This window comes from Thalia democratica, chromosome 6, assembly GCF_965202585.1.
Source record: "Thalia democratica chromosome 6, ktThaDemo2.hap1.1, whole genome shotgun sequence".
NCBI lineage: Eukaryota > Metazoa > Chordata > Thaliacea > Salpida > Salpidae > Thalia > Thalia democratica.
Window position 1 is genome coordinate 15,499,981 of NC_139170.1, and position 12,053 is coordinate 15,512,033.

The 12,053-nt window shown below is 24.6% G+C and overlaps 1 protein-coding gene and 1 long non-coding RNA gene across 2 annotated transcripts; both read right to left on the reverse strand.

Annotated features, from left to right (window-relative positions):
- Positions 1 to 5,535: 5,535 nt before the first annotated feature.
- On the reverse strand, positions 5,536 to 7,399 carry LOC145838668 (fibrinogen-like protein 1). The gene is made up of 5 exons (XM_082946293.1): positions 7,321 to 7,399; positions 7,071 to 7,167; positions 6,865 to 6,961; positions 6,710 to 6,774; positions 5,536 to 5,923 (listed from the first exon to the last, which is right to left on the reverse strand). Exons 1-5 carry the CDS (start codon positions 7,339 to 7,341, stop codon positions 5,667 to 5,669), a joined length of 537 nt encoding a protein of 178 aa, XP_082802419.1. The 5' UTR covers positions 7,342 to 7,399; the 3' UTR covers positions 5,536 to 5,666.
- A 167-nt stretch (positions 7,400 to 7,566) lies between these two features.
- Positions 7,567 to 8,476, reverse strand: LOC145837714 (uncharacterized). The gene is made up of 3 exons (XR_014370012.1): positions 8,346 to 8,476; positions 8,035 to 8,172; positions 7,567 to 7,678 (listed from the first exon to the last, which is right to left on the reverse strand). It is a non-coding gene; the product is annotated as an uncharacterized LOC145837714 (long non-coding RNA).
- Positions 8,477 to 12,053: the final 3,577 nt, after the last annotated feature.

The window sequence follows — 12,053 nt, forward strand, 5'->3', positions numbered from 1 at the left end:
ACAAGAAAACTTAAGAAATTTGATAACTAATATTTTTTTGGAGTAAATGTGTTTTAATTGGTTTTAAAAATGTTTCCTGAAATGTTTTTTTTTAATTGATATTTTATGTTAAGCTTAAAAAGTGTATTGTAAGATTTTTGTATATTTTATCAAAAAAAAAAATTTTATACAATAACTGATATACGATTAAAACACCTAAATTTTTCAAAGTTAACTTAAAGTTTTATAATAATTTTGTATTTTAACGTTGTCAATTTTATTTTAGTCACCTTTTCGTTAATAAATTTAAAAAAAAATTAGCAATGATACTTAAAATATGTTTTAAATATAAACGATTGACTTACTGCTAAATTTTATTTATAATTTAGTAAGTTTAATATAAATACCATTTTTATAACTATTTAAAATTTAAAGTTAATCGTTTGCTATTAGAAATCCTAGCGTAACAAGTTCACTGGAATATATAATAACAAATTTACACAGTACTCTTTCTTTATGAAACTTTACTAAAACATGTTTCTGTGTGTTAACAAGTTAACAAGAGTACTGTTTAAATTTGTTACTATCTTCTTTATATGCAGTTAGTTTTAATAACTAAATTTTTTGTAAGTTTAAGGACAAAAAAAGAAGATTTTGTAAAAGTGGAAAAAACTAAGTTCAATATATTTTTTGCAAAGGTAAAATTGACTTTAGAATACACTAATAAGTTATAAATCAAACCAATCAAAGGTATAAGTCCGAAAAGCAACAATTTTTGATATTTCAACAATATATTTATTTAGTTTTGTATGTTTTGATTTTTAGAAAACAAATAAAGATATCTCTACTACTAGAGTAAAATATATGAATTTATTCCTTCAAGACTTTATTTTACAAACTAAGTTTCGGTCAAAGACCTTGTCAGTGGTTAAATTAAAAAAAAATGTCGAAATAGATTCTAGTTTTGTTGACTACATCAGGTACAAAAAAATACTTGAATTTTGTATTATAAATATTTTTAAATAAAAACTTGATGATTTTACGAGCTAGGTTAGAAAAATTTGGTGCACTCTGCGCCCATAAAAATAAAAACTTTGTACTATAGCTTAATTAATATTTTTCAGCATAAAAAATTGTATAAATGACAGCACTAAAATAGGTTTCTAGTGTTATGTCAAATCTAAGCTAATGGGATATAAAAAAGTTTCGTATTATCGGTATTTTAAAAGGTAAATGGCTAGGGAAATTAATTACGTTTTTTCGCTTTGTTTTCAGTTTAGCGTTTAAAATAGCTATTAGAATTTATTCTTACTTTCGTTTAAAAATACTTTAAAACAGTTACTTAGAGTTTTCTCTCTTTAAAATAATGTTAACCACAACTATTCGTTTGGAGTTGAAGGTTTATTAAAAACAAAAGAAGAATGTTATTTACATTATCTAGGTTCCTTAACTCTACTTTTTCTAAGTTTATGACTCTCTATTACTTTTGTAGATTATGTTGAGACATATTTTCATATCTTGTAAAAGTTTTAAAAAAATGCTGCACAATTAAACATCTCATTCGGAAGCGTCGTTGACAACAATCATAAAGTATTGCTTTTGCCTCTAAGTAATCTTAGTTGCTAATGCACTGTTTTGAAGGCTGGTAAGAAAAGAATGACTCCAGTTTAGGATTTTAAAAAGCATGGCATCACTTCAAACAAAGCTTACAAGTTCTTTCTTTTCAGTAGTAACACAAGAAGCTTAGGTAAATATTTTTTAAATAAATATTGAGAACTGATCCTTATTTAATTAACGATTAAAAGCATCAGAAAGCTAAATTTTGACTGATAGACAACTATCATTAGCAAACTAACTCAGAGGAACAAGATTTCAGAGATGACGATTTATGGGGTTAACTAAAAGGCTGCATACATCTTATCAGTACGTTTGTTATTCTGAAGTGTGACTATTGAATCCAATCATTTGCTTACGAGCCGCTGAAGCTACAATATAAATTATAATTAATAAAACAGATAATATAGCTACTCTGTCAGTTGTAATGCTTTGATTATACTGTAAGTCAGTTCTGATATTTTTTTCTTTTTCACATAAAAAAAGTTTTGTTAAGATTTTTATCATTTTCATTTAAGTATTTCTAGGGCAAAAGGACATGGTCATTTTTAGTCTATTCCTTTGTATTTTTTTTGGTTTTTACTTAAAATTCGTGGGGCTCTAGTACCTGCTCAAACTCACAAAAAACTCTAGAGTATTATTCATATCAATACCACACTTTTCATAATAATTTTCAACATTTTTTTAAACAATTTTAATAGCTTTAATTTTGCAAGTATATATTTAGTTTGATCATATTTTTAAATTGAATTTTTTTTTTGCTAAGTAGTTTATAACAGTGCTTTACTTTTAAGTAAATTGGAAGTATGCAATACATACCATACAAACGTTAGTATGTGTTCTTTGTGAGACTAAATTTAATTCACTAAAAGTAACTGTACTGCAGCACATATGACGAGCATTAAATAACTTTAAAATTTCATCTTTTTTTTTTTTCATTTTTCATTAATCATTTTTCGTTGGTCCATCTACATTGAGCTTTTTTGTTTGGTTCGGCATTTAAACAAAACAACTATCGCACAAAAAGCTCGCAGTTTATTACTTCATAAAAATACATCTCCTATATAATTTAGGATTAATTTCAAATTAAATAGTCTTTATTTGCTCCTTTAGTTAACTTCTTTAAAAAAAAACTCTCTAATTTTGATTGTTTATTTCGTTAAAAATAAACTTGTTCCAAAATAATTGTTAAAAGTAATTTTGTCTAGGATAAGATTCTTCAAAATAAAACTAATTTGTATAAAAATAAAATTGACTCCGCCCTTTTAACGTTATAAAAATATGGATAAAAACGATTTTTTTAAATTAAATTAAATCGGCTAACAGCTAGTTTTTTAGTGATGTGCTTGATATGATTTACGAAGCTAAAGTATTAAACTAAGCTTAACTCAAATGTTTGAGCACCGTGTGCACCCTAAAATTAATTCTAAAGTACTTTGTTTAGGTTGAACCTTTTTGTAAAAAAGTCAGTTTTGTTTTGAAAAATAACCTAATGATTTAATTAAAAGCACAAAACAAGCAGTATCTACAAAATTAGGTAAAATGTTGTTTCGTTTAAATAAATCATGTATTAAACAAGGTTGCTACACCCCATTATAATTTGGAATTTTTAAAATCTTAGGCTTACTTGAACTATCTTTGATTTGTTCACAACTTTTTTAGAACTGTTTGAAAGATTCCGGCTACTACTTTATCATATTTCAGTTTATTGAAAAAGTTGATTCAGCTCCAAATATTATGATATTTTAAAATTAAATTATGTTGTCCTATTGAAACTTTGTTATTTTTTACAATTTTTAGCTTATTTCTTATATAAAAACTTGTATCTAACTCCTTGAACGAAAAAAATTGAGTTTTTCAAATCTTTATATGAATATAAAGAGTAAAAATATGTATTTACAATCATACTTCAGTAATTTTAAAATAGAGTATAATTATATTGAATTTAAAAGCAAGGGTTCTTAATATCTTTAAAATTTTGTAAATTACTAATAAAACTATTTTTCTTTAAAAAGCATCTTTTTAAGGTTTTTTATCTTAAAGGTTAATAACATGACAAAACTAGTTAATAATAACGAGAAATTTTACATGTTGGTTTTGCATACGTTTTGACATATTTATGTCTTCAGTTTTGTTCTAAAATGTAGTTTTTCTATGCACTTTGGTTTATAATAATTGCGCTATAGACCTAAAAAACTTAATATAAGTTGAAAAATAAACTCAGGATAGTTATTTTTTCAACAAAAAAAAATCCCTGATAAAAGTTGTATTTAATAATAACCAAACTTTAAATATGGTATAATGATAAACAGATCAAGAATATTTTTTTATGACTAAGGTGGGCTAAGTTTATCTAAAATATTATGTATACAAAATTCTTAATAAAATTAAAGAGTTACTGTAAATTGTATTTTGAAATATTTGAAGTTTTGGTTCGATCAATCAAAAAACTTTTTTCAAAAGGAAACAGTATTGTTATAATTTTTTATGTATTAAGTTCAATTACTAATTATTACAGAAAACAAATGCTAAACTTCTACCTACATTAAAAAAAATACTTGTTATCAAAAATTATTTTTATAATACTTAAACTGGAAATTTCTTCTTTAGATATTGCTAATTTAAGTAAGAAATAAAGTTGATATACTTAAGTATAAAAGTTCATAACTGTATTTAAAATACGAAACTCATAATAAATGTTGTACAAATAATTTTTAGTAAAAGTATGGATTTGCTCAAACTGCTGTGAAATAAAAAGTAAAAAAAACGGAATATTTGTTTGTATATTTATCTTATTTAAGTTAACAACTTCGAGATAATGATTATTTTGTGCGATAAACTTAGCTATTAACACCTATAGTATCTAAAACTTCCAATAAAAAACACTTACAAAAAGATGTTTATTAAGTTTAAGACGTAATTTTTTTTTGATAATGTGACTGTTTAACCTTAGTGAAAATAATTGATGCTAAATTAACTAAGACTAAATATTGCGTAAACTCATACAAAGAACTACTATTTTGTATATATTTTTTGTTGATTTCATTATAGTTTGGTACTTGTATTTTAAACAATGATATAGTAAGTATATTTTTCAATCTTTTAGTTATATAGTTAAGTTTTAAAAGGTCAGTACACAATATGAAAAAAGTTTAAAATTTTTAAAGAAGTTTTATTCTAAAATGTGATTTTTTATCTTAAGAAATCTAAAGACAAGAACAGTTTGGAATAGTGTAAACATCATTACTTTCATTTAAAAGATTATTTTAAAGGTATCTTAAAGTAGTGTAAAACGTTACTTACTTAAAAAACTATTTTATATTATACAGCTTAAGGTAAATTCATGGATGTATAAATATATTTAATTATGTAAATGAAAAATATTCATGTTCATTTTTATTGAATATTAGATACTAAACAAAATAAAAACAGGTTAAGAAATTCTACATTTAAAAAACTTTAAGAATCAGTTTATTTGAAAATGTTGAAGTTACAACTAAAACCTGCACTTTTTTAAAATCAAGGTTTTATAAGTTGTAGATGTAACAGATTGTTACTTTTAACTACACAGACTTAAAGTAGGTAAGTTATGATAAAGTAATCAAAAAACTAAAGTAAAGAGGACAAAAATGAAAAATAAATTATTGGGATTAAAAAAAGTTAATCTAAATATGTAAAACTTTTATTTTTGTAGATAGCAACTAAAGATTACAACTTATTGATGAGAAGAATAATTTAACTTCAATAGTTTTAAGATTTATCAATAAAAAAAATCACTTAAAAAATATCCTATTAGTCAATAATAAAATATTTTCAAGTAGAAATATAAAAATGTTATAAAAATGCGCTTTATAACGTTTATGAAAACTTAATTAAAAACAAATAGTCATAACATTTTATTAAAACTAGATGGCAACACTTTCAAAATAAATCAGGGTTTTCTTATTGCTAATTGCTAATTTTAACTATCAATTAAATACAGAAATAAAATTGCTAATTTTCCTGAGAACCCAACAGTTAATCACTTTCATAAGTTTTTTGCTTAGAAAATTTCTAAACATGTTTTTTAAATGTCAATCAATTCTTCTAATCATCATAGTCGTCTTTCGTAACGACTTCTGGGCTCCTTTCCACTGAAACCACAGCAGACCCCGCCACTTCTCAACCCTGCTCTCGTTCTGGTAATAAACCCCGTTCAAGTTGGAGTAGCCGCAGCTGAAATGCCACCACCCTCCCCCTCTTTCCCGCGCGCAATTGTCAGAAGCCAAAGTGTCCATGTCGCGGTCGAATGCGCTGAACGGCCGGTTGTCGTGGATGCGTAGTGCATTTCCTTGAATATATATGGAAGCTGATATTAAATTTGTAAACTGAAAGTAAAAAGATTAAATTATTTTATGGTAGGAATATTTTACAGTTTAATATTCAATTAAGTTATTAAAAGTTTAATAATTTACTTTGTTGCAACATTTAGTTTACCGATATTAATGTTTATATTAATGTTTTATAACAGATTTGGAAAACTTATTTTCTATAATAAATATCAAAATAATAGCTCTTTAAAAAAAAAATATAAATTACTATATAATGATTTTATGGTAGGAATATTTTACTGTTTAACATTAGTTTGAGTGAATAAAAATTTAGTCATTTACAGTTTTGGTGCAGTTTTTATCGTTTTTCGATATATATTTGGAAAAAAAAAATTTTATTACAAAAATCAAAATAATATTTTTATTTTAAACCAAGTATTTTTAGAAAAACCTTAACTATAAATTACGATATTTTTCGTTTACTAAGTGTAAGAAGTTATAAGTTTAGTTGAATCGAAACATTTTAAAGAAAATGACTTTGAAAATAATATAGAATAAAAAAATTATAATCCAAACTGTGTTTACAGTTAACTGTGTAAAATAAGTAAAAGTTATAAAAAATGAAAATAAATGTTTGCACTTTTAGATCTAATTAAAGTCTTTATTTCTATCGTACAACATCATTTTCTAAGTTATAAATAGACTTATGAAACTTCTTTTAGATCAAATATAATAATAGTTTTTGTTTCGGAAAACTATTTACAAAACTTTAATAACTCTTAAAATGATAGAACAAGTTTATATACCTGCATTACCGCTGTAGTTTTTCACATGAAGTTCGTAGTTTGGCTCCGGTCCAACAAAAAACAAACTGTTGAAAATAATATACAACTTAAATAAATTTTTTACGTAAATTAAACATTTTTTTTATGCAAAATGAAAAAAATAAGTATGAGGCTACCTGTAATCAGCTAATCTTTGTTCGTTGTTGAAGTCTTCTAGCACGATTTTAAGTTGAGAGCTTTTTTCTTGAGTTAGACTTGTAATGACAGACAAACCTTAAGGTTTTACAAGGTAAAAAAAATGTGCATTTACATTTAGTTATAAAACTTTATTTTAATCAAAGTTCATTTATTCACAACGACTGTTTTTTTAAGATTAACTAACCAAGCCAATACTCTTTATTAAGAGATCCAAAGCCGTTTTCGTATTCAATAAAGGAGCGATTGAAATTTTCTAAACCATTTATTCTTCTTTGTATTACCTATAAATTCAAAACTTTTATTTAAAGCAGAAAAATAGATATTCTAATCAAATTTTGGTTTTTGGCTGTTTGGCTTGATGTATAAAAAACGTATACTTATCATAACCCTAAAGTATGTACGTATATTTGAAAAGAGTATTGATAATAACTAACTGTCCACCCGCCTTGTTTCATGGAGCAATAAACTTTTATTTCTTTTTCGCTGTCAAGATAAATATTATAAACTCCGTCATTAGAGCTTTCATCTTTTTCTTTAATTTCTAAACAATCAGAAGGTAGAAATTTTTCTGTTTTAAAAAGCAACTTATTGCAAAAGTAAAAATAAGTTTGTAAAATAGCATTCCTAATAAATACTCTTTTTAATTTTAAGCAAACAAACGTAGCTAACTTTCGCAATCTGGGGGAGTTCCCTCGTAACCTTCTTTACATTCACAAACGAAACTCCCTTGTGTGTTAATGCAGTTGCTATGGTTACCACAAATTTCTTTATTTACCTTACACTCGTTCACATCTGTTTATGAAGTTTTGAAATAACATGTTACGATATTCAACCTACTCTGTATTTAAACAGAAAATTTTCAAGTATTTATTTTAGTGTTTATAGTTTACATATTGGTCAATACTACTTACAACATGATATTTAATATTTATTTGTAAGCTAATATAGTTTGTGTTTAGGCTAAAATTTATTAAATATACTCAATTTTGATTTTAAAATAAACTTTTACTAAAATATATAGTTTATTAGGTATTATCAACTACAATATTAGTTCATAGAATATAATATAAAAATGACAATAGTTTCTAGCAGAAATGGTTAAGAAACAAAAGTTATATAACCATATAACTAAATAAAATAAATAAAACCTTTACAGTAAGGAGGACTTCCTTTGTATCCACTTTTGCATTCACAGCCAAATTTATTTGGGAATTCCCCAGGTGGGAAACTTGTGCAAACAGCATCAGGGCCGCATCCGCCGTTGTTGTAGAGGCATTTGTTGATTACTGTTGCGATGAAAAGGTCAGAAAGACAAAATCAGTGTGTATTCAAAGTTGTTCACTTTAAACTAATTGTACATTAAAGTTATTATAAATTAAGCTACAACATTATAAAATTCTAAATAGCTGCAAAGAGCTTAAAACTTAAAACTTGTTTTTAAACCAATTAAAACTTTTACTTTTTAACTTTATCCTCCTTTCAATAATTTGCTCCGGTCTGCATGATTCTAACTTTTTCTTTAAATTTTCATAGCTTTCAGTTTTGTAACAAAACTCTTTGCTGTCAAGATTTCTCTTGTTTCGTTTGTTTTGTTCATTATTGTTTAGCCTGGTAAAAACTTTGTTGTAATCTTTTTGATTATTAGAAGTCTTTTTATTCAGGTTGTTTTGCGACAAGCCGCAAGAAATCACGTGGTCAGTTGAAAGGTCCTGATTGGTTCTGGAGTGCCTCAACACGCAGTTTTGAAAGTTAATTTCGCAGCTCACGTGAGCCAACAAAGCTCCAACTATTATAACAACTTTCATCATTTTATGTTAAAAATTGCAGAGGGATCTGTAATAAATTAGTAAAATATTATATATATACGTACTTTTAATTTGAAACATACCGAATTGTGCAGTTGAAGTTTAGGAATGAAAGACCTTTTTTTATTTCTTTAATGATTAAGAAGCAAGTATGTTTAGCAAAAATGGCAGATTTGCAACATTTTTTGCTAGTATTAAGGAAAGAAAATAAATAAATATATATAAACAAACTTTCAGTGTAAAAAATTTAATTTATTAAGTTAAATAACTTAATTCTATATATATATATATATGTAATATGTAGTATAAATTCAAGAAATACATAATAAGATAAACTAAGCAAAAATATTTTAAACAATACATAGTCTTATACAATATTAAAACTATAAAATTAAAAAAAAAATCTTTGTTTGTAATATTAGGTTTGTATAATAACTAAACTAGACCATAAATATTAACAATAAATCTTAATTATTTTACTTTTCTTAAATTCAATGGTTGTTCTTCTATTTACTTAAAGTGTTACAGAAGAATATTTAAAAAATAAAAAATTATAAAAAATTATTAAAAAAACTGTAAAATCTTTTTAAAAAAGAATTCTGCAGCAAACGCTTTTATAACTAAATAATTTTTTTGAGATATTCAAAATTTTTCAATGAATTTATTTGACGAGAAATTTCAAGCACTCATGCCTTTTTTAACCATAGTTATATAATAAATAATTTTTGTCTACTAATCCTAAAATTTAAGGTTTAAAACAACAAAACATCTGAAGATTTCAAATATACTTTTCTGCAATAGCTGAATACAAGCAGCTTATTAATAATAGTGTTGTGTAAGTTGTTCACTACTTGAAGTGGGTTTTATTAACTCTCGGTTTGTCAAGCTGTTTGATATTCAAATAAAAGAAATCTGGCCGTTTCTACAAATAATTCATACTTATATAATAGTGAACTTTTTTATATTAGATAATATTTAAAAAAATAATGTTGTAAAAAAGGTCGTTTTCTGCTTAATTAAATATATTTTAACTTTTGAAGCTAACCATAACTCAAATATAAAACTTTTATTTGTATCTTTACTTTCTCTTTATTTAAGTAGGTTATTTAGCAAAATCATAAATAAGAAAATTTTTCAAAAACTAATATATAAGATAAGATTAAGTATTGTTTTTTTTTTTTCGTTCTTTTATTTAAATAAAATTAACATTTACATACTCTAAAAATACAATTTGTTTTTTTAATAAGCTTATATTGGTTTGAAAAAAGACCTTGATGGTTTTAAACAAATGTTTAAAAATAAATCGTATTAAACAAAACTAATTCTCAAAATTCTATGCAATATTTTAATAAATTAAGTATAGTATCTACAATTAAATTTAAATCTGGTCATTTTTATTTAAATAAAATTGCTGCAAATGCCAAGTTTTTTAGAGTACTAAAACAATTAGTGTTTTTTTATTTATACTTCGACACAAAAACAATACATGACTTTTAAGTTTCTAATGCTACAAAAGAAAATATTATTATGAAAACTATAAATTAACTTTATTTACTTATATTAGTTAAACACTTAAAGTTTTCGACTGTTATAACTTTTTATGATATAACGAAGACATCTATACTTTAAAGGTTTTGTTTTTGATATTAGAATTGGTTTTATAAATAGTTTTTAACTTTTAGCTTTTTAGCGTTGTTTGCTATTAATTCCTATCTAAATTAGCATTTCGGAAGTTATCCCGAAATTTTTACATCAAACTTTTCGAACTTTAATACTTATGTCTAATCTTTTGGAATCCAAATAAACTTTTAACCGTCTTTTTTTTTCAATTAGGTTAAACCAATTCCACTTTTCTTTTTTTCAATTTTAATCAAACTTACTTTCTTTTAAGTTTTGAACTTTTTATATAAGAAACTTGATTTTATTTATTAGATTATATAATTAAGTTTATTTTGTTATAACTTAGCTTAAAGGTAAAAACCACTTACGCATCAGTTGACCACAATGATTCTGGTTTAAGCCTTGAAGGAATTGTTTAGAAAGACAGTCGTAATTTATTTTAGCTACACTTTATTAAACCTAGACCTCATATATAAAACTTTTGATCTAGGTAGTTGCAAAGACATCAAAAAAAAAAGGTTACACAATAAAAGTATATCGATAATATCGTGAGATAGTATTAAAAGTCACCTACTTAAGTTAATTTTACGACGATTTACTAGCACTACTACAAAACTTTTTAAAAACTATTACACTTTTTACATAGTTAAAGTGTAAGTTTTCCAACCGAAATTTTTAATGAGAACCAATTTTATTTACCGGTCGCAAAAATGCTTGGACTGAAGTTGAACTAAGTGGAAATTAAAGCAAGCTTGAAACAGCTTCGATGGAAATGATTGGTTGAAAAATATTTCAGGTTTAAGTTAATCATTGCGGTATTTATTGAAATAGAAAAAAATTAAAAGAGAGCTACTCGGTAACAATTGGTTGCGATTAAGATATGAACCTTTTTTTGGCAACTTTGGTAATTTTTTTTTCGTCAAGTAATTTTTTTTTCATTTTTATGCAAACTAGTGTCGTAATAAACGCAAATTATTAGAACTTTTGCATTATTTTGTGAAAGCAAAAAAAAACATGAACGTTTTGTAAACAAAAAGTTTGTACTTTGACGATAAGTTAATAACAAGTTTGTTTTTTAAACTAGATGAACATTAAACACCAACTATTTTTTTTTAAATTGCAACTCACTTTTGCACAAACACTTTGTATTATCGGTCAACTACTTTTTTTTGTGTTTTGTTCTTCCGTTTGTTATATTTTTATGATCTTTTCTATATAATAAGGTTTATTACTAAGAAAACTATATTTTTCGTTTTTTGTAAACAATTTTTAAGTCTGAAATGAGCAAATATTTATGATTTGATTCGTTTCGAACTATTTTTTAAAGTACATATTCAATTTTTTCGTGTCACATTAGTAAGTTTACAAAAGAAAGATTTAAATTTTAGTCGTTTGATTTTCATTGAGAAAGGAAGTAAAGCAAATACTTTTTCAATATTGTCAGTTACTTGTTATCCGTATACTTTTTACTACAACGAGATCGATATACATAAATATAACATTAAGCTACATCATCCGAAGTGTAAAGTCGTACCAATAATAATTATTTATACTTTACTCATTTTTTACGTATTTCAATATTTTTTTCTTATATAAATACACTTTTTTTTTAATCCAATTATGTCTGTCATTTACCCATAGTAAATCGATAAAAAACAAATTACTATCATTTCAATGATTAAAAAAATCAGAAACAAACTTTATAGCTGCTGCTTACAAACTACAAAAAACAATTTAATTTA

Coding starts and splice junctions, on each gene's coding strand:
- LOC145838668 (XM_082946293.1), bottom strand. CDS start 7,341: ATGAAACAAGGCGGGTGGACA. Junction 6,962..7,070: donor TAATAAAGAGTATTGGCTTG/GTTAGTTAATCT, acceptor TAAAACCTTAAG/GTTTGTCTGTCATTACAAGT. Junction 5,924..6,709: donor AAACTACAGCGGTAATGCAG/GTATATAAACTT, acceptor TATATATTCAAG/GAAATGCACTACGCATCCAC.